The sequence below is a fragment of the Anthonomus grandis genome, chromosome 15 (assembly GCF_022605725.1).
Source record: "Anthonomus grandis grandis chromosome 15, icAntGran1.3, whole genome shotgun sequence".
Taxonomy (NCBI): Eukaryota; Metazoa; Arthropoda; class Insecta; order Coleoptera; family Curculionidae; genus Anthonomus; species Anthonomus grandis.
In genome coordinates, this window is record NC_065560.1 from 6,379,420 (window position 1) to 6,406,124 (window position 26,705).

Below are 26,705 nucleotides of genomic sequence, written 5' to 3' on the forward strand. Positions count from 1 at the left end.
GAATTCGGCACCCTTCTTTATTCTGATTGGTTAATTTTAATCAATCTAGCTGCCGTCAAACAATGAGCCGAATCCTTTAGTGGAATGTCAAAATGCCAACGAAACTAGACTATATTGGTAACAAATGCGATTGTAGCGGAATTAGCGAATATTGTAATACTGGGTTTAGCGATTTAATATAATTATGTAGTAGTGATTTACACGGCCGGTCAATTACTTTCTTGGGTGTCCATTCACTAATATGCGACAGAAATTAGGCATGCCGTTTTTCCGATTTTTGAAATCGTTGATCGAAATTGTCCTTGGCTTATGACACCTTTTCCAAAACCTGTTGACACAAGCGTACAGAAGGCTTACGATAAACTTTTGTCAAAGGAAAGAGCTGAAACGAGGCTCCCCTATACTGAAATTGTGTTGTAGGTTGAAACAAACATCAGGCTGATAAACAATTGCAGAAAAGCAATTGCTTCATTAAAATTAAATGAAGCAATTGCTTTTACCTCTACCTTTGCTCTAAGCATTTGCTTTACCTTCTACCTTATACTTATAAGCATTTACTTTATAGTCTATTTCTTTTCCCTCAAGAGCTAGAATTATAGGATAATTAGGATATAGGATTAATTTTTTGGCGCATGCAACAGATGATTTTGAAATATTGGCTAGACACGCCCGCGATCACTTATCTTCGATATAAAATACAGGATGGCCCATCGAAAACAGTCCAGCAATGTTTGGGGCCCTTTTTTAAAAAACTGGACAATTTTTTAAAATTTTTAAACCCCTTGGCGGGGGTTTCAATCACCCTCAAACATTTTATTCGGAATTCTAAATACACTACTCTATATTTTTTAGGTGTATGAGTAAAAAATTAGTAATAAATAAGATGTGAATTAGTTATTCCTGTGCTTTCGATTCGATAAAAATGGTTTATTCTATTGCGGAGAGAGTGGAAATTATTGCATTATTTTTTATAAATAATCAATGTGCAAGACTAACAGCAACTATGAGAGACATGCAGATAAACAGGTACATCATAGTTACATCCTAGAGTTAAAAAAGGGAAAATAAAAAATGGAAGATTGAAAATCCAGTGAGAAATGAGGCAATAGTGTTCTCGGTAAAGTTAATATGAACCATACATTAAATACCAGAAAACTTTGTAATGTAACGGAAATCTCGCGGACTACTGTACAGAGAATTCTAAAACCTAACAAATGGCACTCATATAAAATTCAACTTCCTCAAGAATTAAATGAAGATAACGACCGCCTTTTACAGTTTTGTGAAATAATATCCGAACTAATTTCAAATAACTATCTTTTAAATGTTTGCTTCTTAGACGAATGTTAGATTTTTCTCAATCGTCGATACAGGTTCGACACGAATCCAAGGATCACCATGAGGTTCATACTCAATACTATCAAAAATTAAACGTTTGGGTTGGTATTTTTGGTGATCGCATAGTTTAGACCAACGCTACTATGAAGAAAATGCGATATTTTAGCAAGACCCCATAAAACGTTTCCAGATAGATGGACGGCCCGCGAGATAACCCGATTTATCTCCTCTTGATTTGTTTTGGTGGGGACATCTGAAATCCAAAATTTATGCCACCTGAATCGTTATTGTAAAGAAAACTGAATACCCCCTAGCGGACATTTTGGTGATAATATTTTTTACCGCAAGCCTCTGCGATGAGTACGTTCCGAGATACAGGACCTCACATTCTTAGTTGGCCATCCTGTACAATAATAAATATTTATAAAATGTTTCCATACTTTTGTTCGCGAAGAGGCCTACTTGTCCTCTAAAACAAAATTTTAATCGCCCTTAAGTTAGGGAAATGTTTAACCCTAAAAATAAAAGAACATGCAACAACTGTTTTTATGACACATATTTTTTATTGACATGTCACGTATGTACACGGATCTCAGTGATGTCTACAAAAAGTTTTTTTAAGGCCTCTATCAGTTGGACTTTGTATTATACTCGCTTACAAAAAAAAAACATACTTTATAATATTATTTACAAATAATAACGAGAAGAAAAGTTGTACTGTTTTTTTTTTTAATTCCTAAATTTCGCTATTTAAAACGAGATCTTAAATATATTGCAAAACAACAATTGATGAATCTAAATAATAATAATTATAATAATAAAAACATTAAAAACAAAAATATATAAGTATATAATACAACAATAATAGTAGTAAAAACGGGGCCAAAGGGAAAAAAACAATTAAAAATATGTACAGAGCGTGCAACTACGTTAATGGCACCGACCGGAAAATACCCTGATAAATAACCCATTTATACGCACAAACTTTCTCGAAATAACATAATAATAAATTAGATACGACCAAAACAATAAAAAAACAGGCACTTTGGTCATGATTTTTTTTATACTTAATATATCCTAAAACGTCCCAAAAAAAATAACATAAAATAATGAAAAAATAGAGTCCATAAAATATCGAATTTTGGAAAAATATCCGCGAAACAAATATGTACCAATTATCATCAGTTTTTTTTTTTCTACGTTTTACCCCGCTTTATTTTATTAAGCGTCTCGCCGTCATCAGTTCGTTTTTTTTGTATTCTTAAACGATTTATAATCGTGTATTTAAAGGATTCACAAGATATCGGAGAAGTCAAAGAGGTCGGCTAATCCCTCGGCCGTGTCAAGACTAAAGTTGTACTCGGGCTGCATGAGTGGTTCTAGTGAGACGAACGGTTCGCTGCAGAAGAATGGGTCCATAACTAGAAACAAGAGATTCTTTTAGAATTATCAATTATCAATAAACGGTATGTATACATATATCCTTTATATACAGGGTGTCCCAATAATCAACGGTAAGCCGAAAACGAGCAATAGATCAGGTGCTCAGAGATTTAAAATCAATATTATAAACACCGATCTTAAGTACTTCTAAAATTATAGGCTTTCATAGAAAACCGAAAAAAATGACACCCTCTGTTGATCTTTTTAGTGTACTGGGGTTACAATTTTTTAAAATTTTACCCTGAATAATCCTTTGATAAATTACGAAACTAAATCCAAACACAATTGTTTACATTTTTAAGAAATTATCAGATTTTTGCTGAACTTGTGTTCGAAATTCTGTCTTTTGACCATCATTTCCCAACTTTAACAAACAAGCAAGTGATTTCAAAAGTTCACCTAAAAAAAAAAGGCAAATCTAATCTAGTATAGTATCTACAATACACTAGCTCTTTATTGAAGACCTTTAAATTGACAAATAATTTCTCAAAATAAAAGTGAGGCATATAAGCTCTAAGAAGCTTAGTCTGTGAAATAAATAATAGAATCGTATTTTTAAAATCACAATATTTTATGTTTGAGTCCAATTTAATATTAAAGTTATAATCTTCTAGGATCAAAAAGTAAAAACACAGAAAAAGCTTAAGCGTAAAATATCTATTACCAATTACCAAGTATGAAAAATCCTATAAAACATTGGTTTTCCTCCATCGCTCTCTCCTCCATATTGTTCTGGTGGATTTTTTTAAATACAAACAATAGATATTTTGTTCTCAGAGGACACTATAAATCTGCCTTATCTAATCTCGCACGTTTTTGAATGCCACTATATTTTCTAATATATATTTCCTATTTTTAATTTCCGGTGGGAGAAAGATATATTTTGATGCCTGTATAATTAATAAATCTTAAGTATGACGAGTTATACGGGACTTTTTGTATTAAAGTTTATATTACTATTTGATCTAGTTATTGTTTGATAATTAGTTTTTTCCTGATGAATATATTTTACGAGAGACAAAATGTATAGCGCTTCAAAATCCACCAAAGATATCAATGTAAAAAGTTAATCTGTCGGACACAATCTTGGCTTATCATATATAATCTTAATAAACCACTTTTGCAGACTTCATTTTTTATATATACCATAGACCATAGTTTAAAACCGACTCCACTAGTGCTCGATATATTTGCTTAAGTATTTTGGTACTAAGAAAACCTTTTTGTTGTTTAAATTTCTAAATATTACGTCTTAGTTTATTTGAGGTAATATCAATATGGCATGGCAGTCCCACCTGAGCTGTTGATCTATTTGTATTCCTAACATTTTGTATAGTTAAATTGCAGTTACAATAAAATTATTTCTACTTTTACATGAATGCACAGTAATACTGTTAAAATTTGGTTGATCATTTATATACAGAGAAAAAGCTATATATGTTGTTTTGGCAGTATTTAAGCTAAGCAAGTTAGCATTTAGCCAAGCATAAGTTAATTATTATTTTCAGCAGCAATTTTCGTTTCTTCCCAATTATTTTTAGCAATCACATCCGCATATGAAGCTGTTATTCCTTAGGGTTTGGTAAGTTAAGAAAATCGTTTATATATATCAGGAAAAGTACTGGCTCCAAAATTGTTTCCTGTGGAATTCCCATTTATAAGACTTTCTCTGCGCTAAGTGTGGAACCGATTAAAACTCTATGTTTTCGATCAATTTGATAATCTTTGTTCCCTTTGATAAGTATTTCATTTATTTTGACTATGCACTAAAAATAATACACCCCTATTGAACCAATAATCTAGCAAAAATCTTACCATTTTGAAATTACTAGATTAGGAACGCCCACTTTTGTCATCACAGTGAAATAATTTATTTTCCCAGCACAGTTATTAGACACAATTTTCAACACAAGTTAAGCCAAAAACTGGCGATTTCTTAAAAATGTGAACAGTTGCGTTTGTATTTAGTTTAGTAATTTAAGGAAGGGTTATTTAGGGTTGCATTAAAAAAAAATGTTAAGAAATTCAAAAATTTGTAACAGGGGGTGTCGTTTTTTTCAGTTTTCTATAAATGCCTATAATGTTAAAAGTAAATGATAGATTTTTTACTACCAATTTTTTTGAATTTACTTTCTAATCTACTCTGTATTAGGCCTAAGAACGCATAATACGGGAGAACAATCAATACAAAATTGCAAGGGGATTCATTTAGACATTCCACTATAGGATTCAGCACCCGTTTGTAGTCTGATTGGCTGGTTTGAATAAATTCGATGCCGCCAAACAATGAGGAATACGGTGCCGAATTGTATATATCGGAAATGTTTAGGCGGAATGTCGCGTAACAAGGTGGATCTTTTAAACGCGAAGAAGTTGTTAAAAGACATTCATAAAAAAAAAAATGGTGACACGTCATAGTGCGTTAAATGGTAAAAAAATGCACACTACAACAAAGGGTGCGTTACAGGTTACTAAAAGTAAGTGTAACTAAAATTACGCCTTTTCTCTTAATGTTACGTGTCAACATGATATTGAAAACTTGTATATTTATGCTTGTGCTGATAGTAAGAACTGCAATAGAAATTGCATTTCATGTCGATGTTTTAGTAAAAAAAAACTCATAAATTGCTTTATAAATTTTATCCCAAACCCAAATATTTTTTCCCAATTTAACACAAAAATACTCTTCTTCTTAAAAATCCCTAGATTATGTTAGCAGTTCTATTATTGCATTATATAGTCGTTATATTGTTTGTATTTTCTAAAAAACAGTTATTTATTAAACATCATTCAGTCTTATAATTCCCGACATGTTTCGGACAGCGGTGTGCAACATCAGGGGATAAAAAGTTTAAAATTGGTATCATTTATATTTGATGCACACCAAGATTTGAGTCCACGTCAAAAAACATGTAATTGCATATTTCTAAATTAATTAAGAGCGTTTGAAATTTATTATAGCCTTGATGAATATTACTGTGATAATTTGTATACAGAAGAATATACACATATTTTTTTTTCATTTGATGGTTATGTCTTTCTTATGTGTGTTTTTTTTATTTATACAATGTTTTTGTATTCTTATTTTATTAATATTTTTTGTTTTACTGTAGGTTTAAATTTTAAGTTAAATAAATAATAATTAAGTTTTATTTTTACTTGGACTCTTTTATATCTTCGTTGTTTTGTCGAGTAAACTTTGTAAAAGAAAAATAAAAATTCTTGTAGAGTGACACCCTGTTCAAAATTAAAAGAAAATAATAATAAACAGCCTATATAAGACCTACATCAACAATCTTAACATTCCACTCTGCATTTCGACACATTATACCTAAGGATCCAGTACCCGTCATAAATGAATATTACGTGACATTCCACACTGGATTTCAGCTCCGCAGAAATATTTCGGTATGCGAATCGACACCTTAAATAGTTCATAGTTTGGCGGCATCACGATTTATTCAAATCAACCAATCAGAGTAATAACTGGTGCCGAATACAATGATGGAATGTCCAAATGTCAACGGAACTAGACCGTTTGGATTTAAAATTCTCGCTTACTTTTTACTTTCATACTACTGAGAACAAATGCGATTGTTGCGGAAATACTGTTGCAGTGCGTTTAGCGATTTATTATAATTATGTAGTAGTGATATACGCAAATTTCTTTCTTGGGGGGCCAATATGCATGAAAAATTAATAGGCAAAGCGTGTTTAAAGTTAAATAGAGAACGACAATGCGACCACAGTGCCATTTTCTACAAAGTAACGACAAAGTTAGTTGAGACTAGAGAATGCGTCGGTTAGTAACACAAGCACCGCCTTGAGCTGAATCCCATGGTGCTACGGATAGTTATTGAACGCAGCACGCACGAAATCCAGCGCAAGACGACCTTTTAAGCACCGAAACCTGGATATGGGTTAAAGCATTAGGGGAAGGTTAGCCGCTTTTAACGGGGTCAAAAGCACAATTATTATAAACGTACACCAAAAGCTGCAGATGCAAGACCTACGGAATTAATTTTTACAGTTTGATTTGTTTTATGATTTAAGATATAAATATTTGCAAAAAGGATACATTAATTTCCGCACCCATGCGGACCAAGAAAATCACGCTTTCGGATTTTGTCGGTCGGCATCGTCGAAATAATCGGCGGGACTGTTGATGTGGTTTGCTAACCTCATTTTCAATTTTCAGAGTTTTTGAACCGTTTTGTTGTTTATTTACAATTTGTGCGACCAAGAGTAATTATTATTACTTATATTATCTTGTTGCCTTGTAAATTCAAAACGCCACTTTGTATTTACATTAATTTACTACACCTTTATTTGGTGAACATGGATATAAACACGTAAGTGCCTTTAATATGTGAAGATTGTGGAAAGTAATAATAATAAGATTTCTTCTACTTCAACTTCAACATTGTATCGGCATATGAGGGATATAAATAATAAAAAACAGAGTGAAAAAGAGAGCAAACACATTTATTTGCCCCCTTTGGCTCGACAAAAACATCATAACAAACTTTACATTCTAAGATTCTTTAATAAGACACTTTTCATAGCATTCATAATAATCATATTAAAGAATCTGTTTTAAATTTTAGGAATTTTGCAAAGTTTGAAGTTTGGAAGTCTCCGGAAAACAGAGAGGTAGATTATGCTGTTCACCGATGAAAGAAATCTGCCAATGGAGAAGAATGTATTTACTATAATTGTAATACAAGTGATTCAAAAGGTACCTAGTTAATTTTAAAATTATTTAAGTTGATAATTTTTTAATAATTAATCATGTTTTAGGATATGTCAGTACATGTTTGCAACAGAATTTAAAGTCTAAAAGAAGCATTTGATTTCAAGGACTTTGTCTATCAAGAATAATACTTTAAATTTTGGTAAATGCAAGGTATTTATTTGCTTAAAATAATTATTACAATAAAAGATTTATATGACATTTTTCAGGAGTGATTTGAAACCCACATTAGGACACACTGATGAATTAAGAAGCAAAAGGCTAACAAAATCGTAATTATCCATAACGTAATTATGGTGGTGAATTGGGTGAACATAATTTAGAAAAGTTTATGGTTGATTTATGCAGACAGTAAAGGAAAAAGAAATGGTGAAGAGTAAAAAAGATAAAAATAGAAAAGCAGCAGTATTATCCCAACAAAAAACCTAAATAAATTTATTTATAACAAAATGTTTATAACTATTTTATTATTGCATGTCATTCCTTTTATGAGTATTCTGGTATTGGACCTAAGTGGTGTTGGCTATATTTTGTATTCATGTAATTCGTTGATTTATGGTGAAGGATACTTATAAAATATATTTTTTTAATTTTAATTTTACCTTTGTTATAATTAAATAATATAAAATTAATATTATATTAGTGTTTATTTCATATATATTGGTATTTGTTTGCAACTTTTGTAAGTAGAACGCTTTGCGCGACTAATGTTATATATTAGTAGATTGCTTAATAGATAAGGTTAATATTATAAATTTTGAATATTCTGCATCAGCATTATGAATACACCTACTTTATCCAAATATAATCTGGTTGTTTTATTCATATTTAATAATCTGAGATCCTGATAAATATTTTAAGTCTTTTTTCATTGTTGAAAAAAGACTTGTTGATTATGGGTCATTTTCATAGCATGCAATTGCATCTGATGTATGGATGACACGAGACAAAAAGTGTAATAGGTATATAATAAAATAATACCTTTCTAAACTTTTTTATTTTAAAATAAAAAAGTTAAATAATATAATGGATTACTAGATAAAATAATAACAAGTGTTCTTTTTAGAATTTAATAAAATTATCAATTTTTTATATTAAATTTTAATTAAGTGAAGTTTATAGCCTGAGAATTAATTCAAAACTATCTATTAAGTGCCTGAAATGAGGTAAATTCTATTTTAGTAAAAGCAAAATTAATAAGATCATGTAACAAAACTATTTTCCGTCATTTGCTGAAAATAAAGGAAAACAGGCAAATAACACAATGGACATTCGACACACTCCCGAAGCTTCCCCCCGAAGCGACTCCGCGAGCGCCCGAACAGGGTGACCTCGACACATAACACACCGTTCGGAAATACTCGATGATGTTGAGACGAGAGAGACAACAAATCGGAAATCACTTACCAGAATACGTACCGAAGAAACCTTTCGAGACACTGAATTATCGGGGTTGCCAGCGCTATTATTTTACAGGTAATATACTATTTTTTTAGGTGACCGAATAATGATACCATTCGATAAATCGTTAAAAAAAAAATAATTAAAAAACAAAACTAATTTTAATAGCTGTCTTATTATTCTTTTTAGTATATGTTTGCTATTTAATGGTTGGGTTGAGTTGTATTGGGCTGGGTTGGGTTGGTTGGGGCTAAGCTGGGTTGGTAGTGATTTTTTTAATATAAAAAGGCACTGGGTGCAAAAAGGACCTGTTGGGTGAATAATAATTTTTCATAAGAAAAACTGCGCAAAAAAAAAACGAACAGGGGAAAAATTTTTATATTTTTTATTTTCTTTTTTTAAATGATTGAGTCTCCGACAACGAATTTATAATAAATACGACATACATTAACTTTTGTAACTGTTTAATTTTTTAAATTCGTACAAAAAAACGGCGTTTGATAAGATAGTAAACTGTTACCGTAATTTGTATACATTCCAGCCCTGACAAAACTCAACAATATGAATGAAAACTTGGCTCAATCTAAATAAGGCTGTAATCTATGATATTTTCTAAGAACCTGTTTCTTTTCCTACTTATAAATATTATTAACTAATAACTCATTGCACTTTTTTACGACACCAATTCAGAAATAATGTTAGTCACAAATTACTCGATAGTAATAAGTGTGTGTATAAGTAAATTAAAAACTGTATAGTCTATTACAGTCCTTTTGGTTATTCAGTATGTTATATTTAAGCTGACACACTATAGTTTATAATCCAAATATCCTCGGAGGCATATGACTTCATCAAAATCATTCAGTTTCTCCAGCATATTATCATAAATTGCACTTTTTCAAGTTTATTAGTCAAAAGTAGTAAATATAAACACTATCTATATAAACACCACACCTATGCAAGTCAAATGGAACTTTGTTTGCCACAATTTTACACAAAAAAACTTGCACTTTCCCAAGTGATGGTACGTTTTTTTGGCGTCAAATTCCTCTTCACTTCGCAATAAGTATAATGCAGGTATTTAATGTTCTAAGAAGAAGAATCACAGGATAGGAGGCCAAGTAGAAAATTACACAAAGTTAGTTATAGTGTTTCTTAATCAGTATCCGGAAGTATCATCCCAGGTCCTTTGTAATTATATCTTAAAGCTTCAAATATACTGAAGAACTCACAACTCACAAATTAATAACTTTTGGCAAACTATCGATAAATATAAACTAATTATTGTAAGCATGACTCGAACGTAAACAAAATAATATACCTATACCTAACCCTATTTTGTGTTAGATGACAACACTACAGCTATTTCGAATAAAAATTGGCTGACGTGTAAAAGACCCAACCGATCATACTCGAACGTTTAAAATATTTCGCGGGTATTGTGGCGAATGTCCATTATGTCGAATGACGATTGTGTCGAATGCACCCGTCTTAAAATAAACAACTTCTTTATTAACGTAAGTAAAGTGTCCCATATGTTTATTTTTCTCAAATACCATAATTCCTCTTATAATCAGATTTGAAATGCGCGCCTTAATTATCTGAGCCAATCACAGACAAAGCGCCGATAGGCCCGCATGGGTGCGGAAATTAATGTATCCTATTTGCAATAAGTTTTACAACATAAATGATTGACCACTTTCATTTTAAGTTATCATTAAATTTCATTTGTTTGAACTAACCTTTTGTAAGAAAATAGAGAAAATTTGGTAAATTCCGTTAAACACAAAAAATTAAATCTACAGAATTGTCCAAATCTATTAGTCTAATTTAAAAAAAAATCTGACTTTTATTTATCCCATATTTAAGAGCTTTCTGAAATCACATGATATAGGAGATTTCCTATTGTTAAAGTAATTGAGTGACGTCAGATATTACTTATTGAACTGCAACCGATGTAGACTCATTTTTCGTAAAGCCGAACTGACTTATATTTAATATGCTGTTGTTCCACTGAATGGTTTGCAAAATGGAGATAATAGAAAAAAACAAGTGACCGTCCAATTAATCCTAGGCCTGTACTGAAAAAATTCAATGACTTCTTCCAGGCCTGGAAATATCAACCAAGTGCTTTCCGTCTAAAAATGCCTCTACCGCCATTTTGCTTTAAATCTTGGCAAATTGGTTTAGCTTTTGGCATACTTAATGCTCTCAACAATAAAAAAAAGCTTTATTTTTGACTTCCAAATTTTCTTTTTGATTGTAACCTGAAATAGATCCTGAAAAAATAAGGTTGCTTAACTTTTATCGTGTTAATAAAATGTATCGTTTACATTAATTATAACATAGTAGTTTGTTAGACATTTGAAAGCCACTTCATTTTGCCAATGATAGACACGTACTATGCACTTTTAAAGTAAATAATGTTTTATCTTCTCTAATACCCATTTGATTTTTAATAATTAAATAGTTTCTTTTTTGTAAGTGGTGCTTTACTTTTATCTGATAGTGTACATTTAAATAAACAGAAAGTGGTAAACATAATTAGGATTAGGTAACAAAATAACGATTTTATTAAGAAGAACTCTGTTTATAATCTAAATCTCTAAAAGGATTACTACTGATTTACTAACATTCAAATTATTTATTATTATTATTATTATTATTATTAATTATTTCAAACGCACAAAAAAACATAAACACCAAAAGCAAAAGACAAACAAACAGTCTAAATCCACAGCGTTACCCACTTGAAGGTGTGGCGAAAAAACAACGCTAGAACTCTGTCTGTGATGCGATATAAAAATGACACAAGTCACAGTCAGAATTCCAGAGGCGTAATTCACCCATAAGGCAACCCACATTCGTGATCAATATAGTTACGACTGTAACACATAAATCAAACACTAACTAGACACTTACCATTAGAACTGCCAGCACAATTCTGTCCACCAAGGCCCCTGAGCCCTCCCAGCGGACTATCATTGAAGTAAGCAACCTTAAAGGGTGTCCTAACTCCCCCGAGACCCGCCACCTCTCGCGGAGATTCTAATCTCGGATCCAATTGTACGGTGCAGGGTGGCAACGAACCACCAAAAGTCGCCGTGGACGTTTCCTCCCGAGCCGGGACACTTGCCGTCTCGAACTCGTCCTTTACGAAAGAGAGAGAGCGACATAGTTGCGACGAGATGGGCCTGCGCCCCACCGCGTTTAAGTGCGGCATCGCGGGACTGTCCAGTTGGGGCACGGGGGGCGAAGCTACGAGTTCGAACAGCCCGTTGCCCGGACTAAAGCCTTTTAATAGGGGGTCCATGGGAGGTTCGGCCGGACGGGTTGTTTCGATCGGTTGTTTTGTTGGCGATGGCGGTTCGGGGCACAGGAATACCTAGAGGATGGAATGTTTAGAGCATTTTATACAGGGTGAATGATGGTACCTTAGACGTTAACGGAGAACGAAAAATGATTTTTTTTTTAACATTTGGCATCGTGTATTTTAGCTGGTAATCTAACGATTAAAAATATTTTTAGCGCTACAGCGTTGCCTTTTATATCAAAAAAAAGTAGCAATTTTGTTGTTTTAAATAGAATATGCTGTATATTATTTTATTTTCCTATACGCTATCATTTAATGATTGTTTTTGTATAAGTCGTTCCTTTACCTATCTTTAGTGGTTTTCGAGAAATTAATTATTTTCTTTATACGTTCTTATACAATATATTTCACACTTATTACTTTATGTTAATGTCATAGGTTAGGTATACCGGGGGACACAGAAAAAAGGGAACACTTAATAACTTTTTTACTTTTCAAGACAAGCAAATGAAATTTGGTATATCGATAGAATAGTTAAAAGAGCATCTTTTCACATATTCTATTGTTTCCCACCACCTGATACTCATAGGAAAAATCGTTTTTTTTTTTAAATTTTAAAGTAGGGTGCCATAAATGCGTTGAAAGTTTTAATTTTAAATCAAATAATCACGGAAAAATAGTTTTCTTTGCATTTTAAGACTTAAATCTTTTACACGCCTATTTAGAATGTCCGTACCATTAATTTTGGCGTTTACTAAATTATTGGAAAGAACCACTTTTCAAATGCGGTTTCTTTTTCCCAATAATTTCATATGATTATTTTTTAATCGGTTGATAAATAAGCCCATGTTAAACTATTTTTTGCCGACGATTTAAAGATTTATTTCAAGATTGCATCAATTCTTCATTGCCAGTGTTTCAGAATTAATTTTTTTTTAACTACATCATCAAATAATCATAAAATTCGCTAGATTATGTGTCCCAGACTTTTAACGATTAGTACGGATCTTGATATTTCTTCGATTCAAATAAAATTATCAAAAACAAACTTCTTTCAACATTTTTGGAATGAAATATTGAACGATATAATTTTTATTGACTTTAAACTCATAATTTTTTTCTCATATCGATTATGGTATAGAGAACTTACTTGTTCTCTTTTTTTAAATCATTGTTGGTTATTAAAGATGTTTTATAATATATTTATAAAATTTGATCAATAGGTAACAAACAAATTTGTACATTTTTGTGTTTCCCGTAAGTGACCGAAAATAAAGAGCTACTTATTTATTACTGTAAGATTCCATTTTGTTTAACGTATCTTTCAGTTGCGTCATTTTCTGTTTCCCTCTAGTTTTATAATGACAAAAAATTTATTTTTGAGAATTAATTGGGGTAATTTATATATTAGGTAAGCGTTAGTAAGCGTAAGTCATTTGTTATTCTGCCTACTTAGTGCCAAAGAATTTTTTCCGCAATTTTTATGGCAATAATGCTTTAGTTTAGTTAAGTTTGTGAAATCAATTATATGATACCGAAGTGTGTATTCTGCTCGATTAATTCAATATTTAGAATTTTCTTGTTATAGTTGTATATAAAGTATATTTTTCTCTCTATAAGTTTTTTGTATTTTAAAGGTTTTAAATTCTAAATAGTTGGTTATATATTAATTATTGTTATGTCAAGAAATTTGCCTGGCAAGTCTGTATTTTATAACCAAAAAATTATTGCAGAGAAATGAAATGAAGACTGAATAAGCATGTTATCAGATTTATACTTTTTACTGTATTTTTTATATAAAAATATATACACATGTTATTATGCTTGTCAATAAAATGTTAAAACATAATATAATAATCTTTTTTATACAGTAGGTTAAAAATATTTGTATAATATAAAAACTGGTTTTAAAAAATATGTTAACAGTATTTTGCTTTGTAATAATTCGATTAATTACATACTCTTATAGTAATCGATTTTTTACTTTCATAATATTTCAAATGCAATAGTTTTATCGAAATCTGGAATTTAAAAAATTAAATCTATAGGTATGACGTCTTACTTCAATGCGAAGAACGTGTATTTTTCCATATAAAGAAAATGAACTAATTTGAGATTTTTCTACTTGAATACACGATGTAAGAATGCAGTGTATGACGTACCCGCAACCGTGACAAGACATTTACGGAAAATTGGATTTTTTTTTTGAAAATTTGACAAGTCATGAACTATTCCGAATTTTTCACCAGTTTTAAAGTCAATATTTACCCGAAAGTTACTTGTTACATACACTAAAACGACGTAAAAGGCAATTCTTGTTTTGCTTCTACTAAAGGCTAAAAAAAAATTCGGACATAACCAAATGATCTCTCTATTTACAAAATTCAGTGATAACCAAAAATTTATTAATTACTGCAATAGTTATCGTAGTATTTGTAGGAAACTAATCAAGTCTAAAAAACTTGTGCAACAATCTTTCATTTCTTAAAATGATAACTGTAAGGCAATTAGGGTTTCAAATATCTAAGCATACTCATACATAAAAAGGATATTTACTTTAGTGAGAGTCGGGGTAGTGCGTCAACAGCGATTTTCTGTGATCTGTCCAAGGCCTTTGATTATGTGGATCACAGAATTTTCTCTACAACATATTGAGACTTTTCTCGTGCTTGATCTTAACTTCGCATTATATGGAAAAGAACATTGATTGACCTCTGACCAAGTGATGGAAAATAATAAAATATGTCAAAAGATAATAAACCATTCTATCGCTATACCAAATTTCAATTGTTTATCTTAGTAAAAAAGTTATTTAGTGTTCCTTTTTGTCTGCGTCACCCAGTATATTGTCCTATGTATAGTTAATATGTTATAGTTAGTGTATGTAATTGACATCTGATTGTTGTAACTGGTAAATAAATTAAGAAAAAAAAATGTTGCACCTGAACCAATGAATTCATAGCAACCAACCAAGGAGAGATAACCCGAACGGACACCTAGTCGAACAATAAGTTACTCCACTCTTTTTCCTTATCATAGACCAATTCCTTTACTTTTGGACCTTTTTTTTGGAAGAAATATTAATACAATCAGTATACTTTACTGAATGATAGTGAGATATCTCCAATTAGTAAGTTTCAGCTAGTTATTGGCGTCAATATAAATAATTTTATTACATGTATCAACTTACCTCAATAGGCCCATCTGTGCTCTTCATCCTAATTTTAAATCTTTCAGCGAGGTTGCTCTCATCACCGGTAGGAACGCTCAGCTGAGTGTTGGGCGGCGCTTTGATCGCCATCACAGTCTTATGCCTCATTTTTAATAGGGATCTCAGGTCATTATACGACACATACCCAAATCTAATAAAATGTAAAGGTAAAAAGACTGAAACACTTGTTTACACATGAATAACAACACTAGTAAGTATGCCGTAATATGTATGTGAACTATTTTAATATATATTCAATAATATTGCTTACTTGTCATTTCCCAATTTTCTTAACTCTTTCTCGGCCATTTCCAATTGCTTGTCTAGTAGATTTTCTCGATCCTCCAGAAGTTTTAACTTTCTCTTGAGATTAAAAAATTTACCGTTATCTGCTCCACCTTTCCATTGGATGTTGTTTTTTGATTTCTGCAAAGTTGATCAGATTTAAATTCTCTATCATAAATGAGAAAAAATCTCGTATTATATTCATTTCAGTCGAACACGTCATACTGGAACGGCTTAATATAAAATCGGAGACATAGAGTACGGGAATTTTGGGTATTTAGTAAAACTTTAAAATCAGGTATTGATACCCGATATTGTATATATGTTGTTGTAACATAATCACCAAACCTTCCTTTGTTACTGCTAGGGAATACAGAAAAGTTCATTGTATAGGCGGAAAACGTTATTTTTTTACATTTGATTAGTACAAAAATATTCGTGCTATCAAGTAACTTTTGAAATACTTTGAAGATTTAGGGTAGACCGGGGACAATTGAAACATTTCTACATCTTGATTTTTTTCCTCCGCATCTATCGAAAATTTCCAAATTACGAAGTGAACTTTTTTATTTTACTGAAAAAAGCACAACTCAAAAAGAACGTAAAACCTGTAAGAAAATTAAAAAGTAAGAGAAAGGTGAATGAATTTTCAGTGTCTGAAGATGACGTTACTCTTGATGACAGTTCCAGTGGTGAAGAAAACTTTAGTGATTTAGAAAATGAATGTGGTGGTTGCAAGGAGGACTATAACCAAACGTCTAAAAAAGACGAATGGCTGCAATGTATCATTTGTAAACGTTGGTTACATGAAACTTGTTCTGGCTTCGTTAACCTTTGCAATAAGTGTGAAAAGACTGTAGCCACCAAAAAAAAGATAAAGTATAGCATGGTCCGTCTCAGCTGCGTACCGACGTCGACACGGGCCTGTGTTCAAAATTTTCGCCGGGCCCCTATTTCTAATAGGAAAACGCCTAAAATAAAATAAATAATTTTTTTTTGTATAAAATTTATTTATATTACTATATTAAAACACGTTAACGTATGTCTTAGTACCTACCTACACCTATCCTATCTAATCTAAAAGAAGCATTTAATAATAAAAAAAATCCATCTAAAATGTTTTTTTTTCTTGCTTTGGAATTTGCAAAAGTTGAGATAATATTATCAATATTGAGCTCTGGAGATATCTCATTTTCAATAGAAATAATTGCCAAAGCAGACAACCTTTCTTGGCCCATTACACTTAAGTAATTTTTAATAATTTTTAATTTTGAAAACGATATTTCTGAAGAAGCTACTGAAACAGAAATTGTAAGAAAAATATTGCATGCGGTTACAATTTCGCTAAAACTGCAGCAAGATGAAAAATTCTGAATCAAAATAAATTCGAGAAGGCCGGTTCTACCCAACCCAACTACAGCACGACGCTTCATGGCACTCCCACTCTCAATACGTATGCCGGCCTAACGTTAGTAACATGCACCGATCTCACTTACTCAAATTAATGTATTTTTATCATTTTATATTTTAATTAAAATTTAAAGTGTACAGTAAAATTTTTTGTCATCTGCACGAAAAAACTAACAAGATGCTGAGATCGCCGGGCCCCTGCGGGGCCCGGGCCGTGTCTTTTGAACACTTTAGACCCATGGTCGGTACGCCGCTGGTCCGTCTATCCTACCCCTAGTGGTCCATCTCATCTCCACAGAGCAGGATAGATTGACCAATGACATACCTGTCATTATATATATTTTTTAGTGCCTAGAATTAATATTTTGAATTCCTAATTATACCAAAAAAAATACCAATGTATATATTTTTTCCAATTTTGTAATATTTTTTATTAAAGAAGCACGTTTAATTTTTTTAAATGTGGTCCATCTCTCCTCCTTTTACCCTATAAAAGACTTTTAAATTTAAACTCCTTTGGAGCAAGGAGAGTTTAAATTGATATGTGCCTTTTTCATTGACTCTTCCCTAGGTTATTGGCCTTAGTTCTAAGATTCCTCTAGAAAAAGATAGTCCAATAGTTTTTTTTTCGCACCTTCTATAGGACTAACTATGGATTTAATAAGACTATTCTAAATTAGTTTGTAAAGCTAACACCCATGGGAAACGAACCATTCAAATCTAAAACTAATAAAATTAATTTTTTTATGACTAATAAAACATGCCCAAGATAAGGAGAGCCAGTACAAAGATTTCAAGTTGTAGTTAAAAATCATGTTTTAGACTTTTTTTAGGCATTATTTAATATTTTCAAACAAAAGCTTAGGAAACAAAATGGTGGTCATAGAGATGCTTGAGGTTTGAAATTAACTTATGAAGTTTAGTTTTAATTTTCATTTATATCATCGATAAATGGCTGTTGTAGAGTCACATATGTAGCCGTTCCACTATGCGCCTATTCAATTACCTTCTCCAACAATCCGATACCCTCCAACACATTGGTGATGTCATAGATGCGCCTCTTCTGCACCTGTAGGTCCAGCGAGGCCTTATTTAGATCCACCACTCCGTTGGGGCTGTTTTGAAGCAATTCTGAAAACTTCTTGGTCAACAAGCTCAAGGAGGTGTCGTACCGCGGTTTTCGGAGCATCGCCGCCTTTTTCTGACGTTTCGGTTGTGGCGTTTTAAACTCGTGTTTGTGACTGAGCGGCACCACATTGAAATTCGAGGTTTCGAGGTTTAATTTTCGCTTAACAGAGGGAGCTATGGTAAAAATGAACTTTTGAGTATGTTAAGATTTAATTTAATTTTTACTATGCAAGTTTTTCACTAAATTATATACTTAGGATGCCACACATAAGTAAGTTCTCACCTGAAGCAGGTGTTTGTGTAATAATCTGGCTTTGAGGAGTCACATATGCATGGTCCAGCATATGAGGGCTTGGCGTAAACTCTTGTTTAATGTACTCATCCTTGACAATGGTCATATCTGGTGTGGTGCTATTCGCCATTCTCCTAATAATTAAAAGTATTTAAGAAAAATTGGTGTTGAAATATAATCAGTTTGTTCTTACCTTTTTGAAGGGCTCTCACCCTGATACATGATCCCAGGTGGTTTTGGCATGTTTGTGCGGTTGTTTTACTATGACTGATTCATTGGTATAAATAGTAGTCAGAGCCTTGTCTGGTTCTAAAGAGCCTGCAAAAGTCTGTGATAATGTTCCTACTATGCCTGGTGTTGTAATGGTGTCTATATCTGAATAAGTTCCCTTTTTTTTTTAGTTTGTAGAAGAAAATTCTTTCACTTTCAGAATGCCACATTAACATTACCTTATCTTGAAGCACAAGATTTTAAATATGTACTTTAAACAACTTGGTTTTTTATGAATTATGAAAGTGAACTGTCATAAAAACACTTCAACAAATGATAACTATTCACACTGTACTACAAAACAAAATGATTTGGTTCTGTATAGTCGCTATCTGCACTTGAAGTTGATGTCACATATACAGTTATTTCAACTTGAAAATGTATTTTTACACTCGCCATATTTTCATGTGTATCTCATCAGGTTAGTATATAGGATTTTTGGTCTCTCATTTGGTTTCCATACTATAATGGACAATCTGCTTCACTTGAGAGATTTCAAGGCAAATTTTGTAGTTTCTTTAATTGAACAGCAATGTGAAATGTATAAACTGAAATGTACAGCAAAACATTGGTTTCAAATTGCATATACATGCAATCTCTTGAAATCAAATTAAACAAATTGCCTTTATGCTTTTTCGATAATAATTCACATTGTAGAATTGACTGCAGAGAACTTTTTTCATGTCGTTTGACCAGTGTAAATCCCTGTGAGAATTTCTTGCTTTACTAAGCATTTTACTCACTACAGGACTGTCTTGATGATGACTTCTCTAAAATTTGAGTGTGATAATTAAGTTTGTTAATTTATTATGTACTTGCTGTATGTTCTTGTGTCTTGTGTCTCTTCTTATTATTTGCATTAAACTTAGAAGTCCTTTGATCCATATTATTAATTTAATATTTAGAACAGGCATAGTTCCTGGCCAATTCAAAACCTCTATATCACCCATTTATAAGGTAGGTGGTTAAGCTGATATAGGTAATTATCCCCATAGGTATTGTCAATAGTTCTTCCAAGATATTTAACAAGTGCTTAAAGAACAGAATTGTAAATTTTTACAAACAAATAATTTTTTATCCTAGAAACAATTTGGCTTTATTGGTGGTCTTAGTACTTTGAATGCTCTATATGAGTTGACTAGGCAGGTTAGTGAAAAACTGGACAAACATAAAAAATGTCTGGCAGTGTTTTTAGAATTGGCAAAGGCTTTTGACACTGTACCCCATGATCTCTGGGAAGTATTAATTCGTGCGGAATTAGGGGTCCAGTGTTATTTGCGGGACAGGACACAGACTTTAAATGTAGACTATTCATTTGAACTGGCTTCAAAATGATATGGAGGTGTCAAGTGCAAAAAATGATGTAATTTTTCTTAAGAGACTCTCTTCTCTCAGTAATCAGATATATAAAGGATGAATGTGAATTATGTTTTTCCTTAATATACATGAACTTCAACTTTATTAATAATAATTATAATATCTTATTAAAGGCCATTCTTACGACTGATACATTCTTATCTATCAAGCTTTCTTAATTTCAATCAAATCAAAGAAAACTTAGAACAATCAAAATCTACTGTGGCATGAATTTTTTAATTGGTTAAAATGTTTAATCTAATACAGTGTCACCAGACTATCAAAAAAAATCTAGATAAGTAGGCGGAATATGTCTAGTATGAATATTAATCACATTTTCAATTAGAAACTTGACACAAAGTGAATATCATTACACTTAATAACATTTTTAATACTTTCTCAATAAAAGCATATTTTACTAAATTAGCAGACCGTGTAAAAATATATTCAGAAAAATAATAAAGGCAAAAACCATATTTTTAGAAATTATTGGTTCCTAAACTTATAAAACCAGTTGATGTAATCTTACCACTATTGCAAACATATAACAGTAAAGGCAAATAAACCCATTGTTCAGAACTAATATAGTCCATATAATTATAGGCTTTAAAACCTAGTGGACCATTTAGATATTATTATATATGATTGCAAAATCAGCTTTGCACATGTTTAGAAAAAAAAATATTTAATATATTTTTTTTTAAATATAGAAACCACAGCAATGTAACAGAAAGACATGAATATAGCAGTAAAAGGGTCAATGCTGTAACTTTACCTATACCCAACAGTACATCAATAAAACAATATTTTATTTTCAATGGTAAAATAAGCTGCATAATCATCTTCCTGCAGATATCAAAGAGATTCATAATAAAAAGCTCTTTCGAAATAATGTAAAAAGATTGCTTGTTGCAAAAGGCTACTATGAAATAGGAGACTTGTATATATATTCCCAGTTTGGTAGTGTAAAACAACTAGGAATTGATTGGAAGTTGTATAATATTAAAGACCTGCAGGGAAGTTTGAAAAAAGTTACAGACATCTCCGACTTTAAAAGGATAGACTTACAGAAAACCAAAAAAAGGCAGAGAATATTGTAAAAGTTCAATGCCATCAAAATTACAAAGTAGTGCTTTTAAATGAAACTCCTCAACTTTTATTAAAAGCGCGAAAGGCAGATCCATTTAATTTAAATGCTTCCGCTGAGTCATCCATTTCCTGACAAGAAAAAAAGTTTAATTCATTTAATGGAACAACAGTTTGGTGCTGCATGGAAAGAAGAAGCAGACCTGACCTGGTACCTAAACTAGCGAGCCCAACGAAATCAATGCTGAAGAAAATAATAATGGAGAATTTCATTGTGACTGTCTAGAGGATGACGCCGGAATGCTGATTTAAAGTTTGTTGTTAAATTTAAAAGGACTGTATTAGGGTATCATTTATTTTTCTTTGTTAAACATTATCAGGGTAGTAGCATTTATTTTTGTTTATTTAACATTTTCTAAAATTACAGAAAAACTTTTAGGTAAAAAACATTTTTACTAAATATGTTTGACTGCGCAATGTTTCTTTTTTTTTTAAATAATTTTTAGAAGATAATATAAAAAATCTACGTTTGATTAGACTTATTTTGGTTAGCAAGCAAAAGTATACAAATCTGTTTCATTCAAGCAAAAACCGATAAATCCGTTTTTTAAATTGCAATAACTTTTTTATAAATAAACTGAAAAACTTAAAATTTTCTATTATAAAATGTTTATTATAGCACCTACCCAAAGCAAATTTAAATTACCAAAAAAACAGTTCGGATTTAGCACCATCGGTTTTTCGCGAATATCTCAAAATTGTTTTAAATGGATTATTTATCGGTTTTTGTCTGATTGTTCCTCAGTTAGAGCCTGTTTATATTTTCATATTCTTTGTATCATAATAAATAAAACACCAAATTGTTTTATGCAAATTTATTATTCAAAAATATAGCAACAAAAAATAGTTTTGATTCTAAAAAAAATATAACCCAACTAAATTAAAATCAATTTAATATTTCGTGTAGTACGCCTTCTCCTTTATAAGATCTGCACATCGTCTTGGCATGGACTCAATTAATTTCATAATACAGTTAAACTTCTCTAACTCGAATCTTCAAGGGACAGACTAAAAAATTTACTTATGGAAAAATCAACTTACAGAAAAAAACGCCTAATTAAGGGGTTATTGTTTATTAGTACCAAAAAAAGTATTTTCTTCGTATAAAACTAAAATTTTGTATGTTGTATGTGTTAAAAAGGCATAATCTAGACTAGCCTACCTTTTTTATTTGGAACAAGATTTTCTATTACACTTTCTAGGATCTCTTCATCAGTTGGAAAACCTGTTGTTTGTACATTATCATCAATCGTCACATAGTCTTCAAATGAAACATCACTCATGTTTATAGCCCGTCTGTATGAGGTCCACAGGGTTTTTAATTTAGATAATGGAACAAGGTCATCCTCGTCCCAGTTATCAGCATCTTGTTGAACTTTATCTTTAACAAATCCTGCTTTTCTAAAGCAATTAGCAATGGTTTGTTTTTTTTACGTCCAGAGTCCACGTTTTATTAAGATCTTGAATTGCGTCAAGTAACGTCACAGTTGTAGGAGTTGCCACTTCCATATGGGGTAAAACTTTCATAACAATCCGCTTCCTGTAATGTTGCTTCAAATTTTTTATAATTCCTTGATCTATGGGTTGTAAGATTGACGTAAGGTTAGGCGGAAAATATTCAAGTTTAATATTTTTTAACTTAGATTCAACAGACTTGGGATGTGCAGGACAATTATCAATGAATAGTAAAACTTTTCTTCTTTGGGCTGCAAATTTCTATTAAGCTTTAATAGCCATTTTTCATAAATCTCACTTGCCATCCATGCTTTTTTATTAAACTCATAGTCCACTGCAAATGATTTAATGCCCTTAAAACAACGTGGATTCTTTGACTTACCAATGATTAGCAACCTAAGCTTTTCAGTCCCACTCATATTACTTCCAACCATAACTGTAATTCGTTCCTTGCTGTTTTTGCCACCATGGCATTTTTGTCCTTTAAATGCTAGTGTTTTGTTGGGTAAACATTTAAAGAAAACTCCTCCTTTCATCAGCATTAAAAATGTCATCCTTATCATATTGACCGATCAGAGTGGGCAATACATTCTTTTGCCATTCTTCACAAGATGCCAAATCTGCAGAAGCACTTTCACCACATAAAGACATTTGAACGATGTTATGCCTAGTTTTAAACTTATCTAACCATCCTATACTAGCTGCAAAATCGTCCCGTCCTAAAGCAGTTGCAAACTTCTTAGCTTTTTCTCTTATAAGAGTTCCAGATAGAGGGAGATTTTTATTTCGTGCCGTAGTAACCCACTTGAGCATTGCTTCAACAATATCTTCATTCACACAAGGTGTAAGCCTTCTCCTCTTACAGTTTGAAGCGTAATGATCTTTTTTTTCTAAAAGTCTATCCTTGTTTTTTAGGATTGTTGACAGAGTATTGGGTGGTATCCCAAACTGTTTGGCAATATCCTTCTTTTTCTTTTCACCTTTTTCCACTTCAGCAATTAATTTCAATTTCTCACATAATGGTAAGCACTTTAAATTTATCTTAGCCATAATTATTTTTAATAAAAACAAATTGTCTTAATTCGCATACGCACCAAAAAACTGTATAAAAGTATAAAAGTATAAAAAAGTATAAAAGGTAGTATAAAATATTCAAATTAGGGAATATTTCGAGATAAAGAAGTTCGAATTAGAGGAGTTTTACTGTATAGTCATTGTTCACTTCTTTCCAAGCCTTTTCCACTATTTCAAAGAGAATATTTGTATTAAGGATGTTAGGTGCCTGATTTTGGTGTCAATGTAAGGCCATAAATTTGCTATAGGGTTTAGGTCTGGCGATTGAGATGGCCAGACCATTACATTTATTTTTTCATCGGATAGACACCTCTTAACAAATTGAGAAGCATGTTTTAGATCTCTGTCATGCTGAAATATGAATGTTACTGGCATGACTTCATCCATACTAAATGTGTTTGCAGAATGTCCCACCATGTGAGGCAAATGTACTTTTTGTTTAATTTTTGCTCACTGGAGCATCTGACGTACATCACTCCATCAGTCCAACTCCAACAGTAAGTTGGCATCAAGTAATCTTCTCCTTACGGTACTGAAACTGAGGTTTACTCCTCCACCGTCTTTTAATTTTGCCAAAATCTGGGAAGAAGACTAAAAAAGATTTTCTTTGGAAATTCATAGCAGCTGCCTATCCATCCTCAAATTTGTTTTTCTGGGTCTACCAGGAATGGGCGCCGGTGCAGCTGTTCCAGTAAGGCGAATTTTTTTACAAACTCTGGATACGATTGACCTGTGAAACCGTAAGCTTCTTGCAATGTCACTCTGCCTAACACCATTTTCATAATGCTCCACAATAATTTTTCTTACATCACCAGAGACTGTTTTTGAGCGACCCATTTTAAGTTAATTCTGAGATTCAAAAATAACAACTTTACAGCAGGTAAATTGATATTTAACTGATAAAATAAATGCGAAACAAGAATGTTGAATGCACATTGTCTAAATAAACAAACATGAAGTTCCTTACTCTGCATTGGCATTCTTATGATATCTCGGTATGTTTATAAATAATACAGAGGCATGTACTTAAAAGTAAAGAAATAATATGGAATAAATAAAGGAGCAAATAATATTTTTGAAAACATCACTTGTTGCTATATTTATGCACAATACTGTATATAAAATTGCTTTACCATCGGCATATTCAAATAGAACCTAATTTTTAAAAGTTTCTATAGTGCAGTACTGACTCCTGAGCTGGTAGAATTAAAATAGATTAAAATTTCAAATTTTAAGGAAAAGGGTTAAAAAAAAAATTAATGTGATATAGCCCTGTTTTAACTAGTGAGAGATGCAAGTAATCAGTTTTTTAAAGACTAAATATACATAAAACAAAAATTTCCTTTACCTCATGCAGAATTCCCTTATCTGTCAAAAGTTTGACAGGCGTTTGACAGCGTAAAGTGAAACGTCAAAAAATTTCCCATAGAAAATTTCCATTAATGTGAAACCTGATTTTCTTCTATAATTTTCTGCCGCGGCAATGTATTAAGTTTAATTAAAAGTCCATTCATAAAAATAAAAAAAACGATCTGGAATATCATTACTATGAATTAAATGGGAAACAGGAAGACGCGCCTGTCAAAATAAACGAGTTGTAAACAGGATTTTCCTGGGGATAAGTTTCGTCATCTGTGGTCAATAAAACCGCATAAATTATGAAATTTAAAAATTAAAATCGACGCCAAACACCTGATAAAGGGGGCGAGCGTTCGTCCCCAACGTTTCTGCACCCCTTGACCCTCTTCAGGAGGGCGGGGGTAAATTTTTCGACCGTTAGAACAGACGCAGTCGAAGCTGTTATTATACGCATGAATATTATCGAATTTCCGGCATATACTTACGCTTTTTCCGGAAAACCGATGGTTCCTGATGATTCCTCGGGTTCGCAATATCCGGAAACGAACTTTTCCAGTCACTAATCTGATTTTTTCGACATGTTCGTCCGGTTCAAACAAAATGGTGCCCGAGAAGGTACGATCAGGACAGGCGCGACACGTCTTGACAAATCGGGCGAAAAAGGCGATTCGATTCGGTCGGATCACGAAATTTTTGCATCGGACAAAATCTAGAGACAACGAGGGAGCATCTGGTGAAGGTTTCGTGGGGCTACGGCCCCCCCGGACGGTAAAAAACGGCCGCGAAGTCGGAAGTTTGAGGTTCGGCTCGCTGGGATTGACGTCTCGTCGAAAACACAAGAACATCTGCTAACGTCGGGGATGGCGCGAACGTATGGCACACGCGCGATACGTTCCGATTCCAGATGATGCGCGTCGGTTCACTTTGATTTTATGAATGTACTGCGTCTTGTACAAATGTGGAACTTGTACAGGGTGTCCCATTTTCATGGGTTTTATAAGGGTATCTCGTTTATGCGTGGAGATAGAAACTTGCGGTTTTCGCGACAGTTTGCTACTTTTTTGTGAAACTTAATATGCCGTTGTCAATTCTTTGACAGCACGCTGCCCTAGTATTTCATAGTCTTATGTTACAAATTACCAATTTTGAGAAAATCAATATTAAAAAAAAGCATTTTAAATCTACTTACATTTGAGTGCCTCTGGATTTCTTTTAATTTTTGATGATTCTTATAGCTAAAAGGTATATGGAATAAAACGAAAATCTGCAGATTTTTCGTTTTTTATTGGTTTTATTTATTTAAACAAAAAAACATAGGACTCCGTAGTTTTTACGAAATTAAAAAAAAATTAGATATTGGTAACATAGAACTTTGTACCTTCAACTTAAATGAAATTAACTCGAATTCTTAAGGTTTAAAAGAATGCACTAAAACTCAAACGAAATGAAAAAGCATTAAACATATCAAAAA

At 32.1% G+C, this 26,705-nt stretch overlaps 1 protein-coding gene across 2 annotated transcripts; it reads right to left on the reverse strand.

Annotated features, from left to right (window-relative positions):
* Positions 1-1,879: 1,879 nt before the first annotated feature.
* On the reverse strand, positions 1,880-26,199 carry LOC126744948 (transcription factor E2F2-like). 2 transcript variants are annotated; one of them, XM_050452562.1, is made up of 8 exons: positions 25,720-26,199; positions 18,768-18,892; positions 18,566-18,708; positions 18,161-18,456; positions 15,731-15,885; positions 15,439-15,610; positions 11,858-12,320; positions 1,880-2,759 (listed from the first exon to the last, which is right to left on the reverse strand). In XM_050452562.1, exons 2-8 carry the CDS (start codon positions 18,815-18,817, stop codon positions 2,632-2,634), a joined length of 1,407 nt encoding a protein of 468 aa, XP_050308519.1. In that variant the 5' UTR covers positions 18,818-18,892; positions 25,720-26,199; the 3' UTR covers positions 1,880-2,631. The 2 variants fall into 2 exon arrangements, with proteins under 2 accessions (XP_050308519.1, XP_050308520.1); XM_050452563.1 differs by lacking the exon at positions 25,720-26,199 and adding an exon at positions 25,224-25,618.
* Positions 26,200-26,705: the final 506 nt, after the last annotated feature.

Bases quoted from the DNA above. Each gene is read 5' to 3' on its own strand.
- LOC126744948 (XM_050452562.1), bottom strand. From the start codon at position 18,817: ATGCCAAAACCACCTGGGATCATGTATCAGGGTGAGAGCCCTTCAAAA. The intron at 18,709-18,767 runs GTAAGAACAAAC...TTTAATTATTAG, and splicing joins GGTGAGAGCCCTTCAAAAAG to GAGAATGGCGAATAGCACCA. The intron at 15,611-15,730 runs GTAAGCAATATT...ACATTTTATTAG, and splicing joins AGAAAATTGGGAAATGACAA to ATTTGGGTATGTGTCGTATA.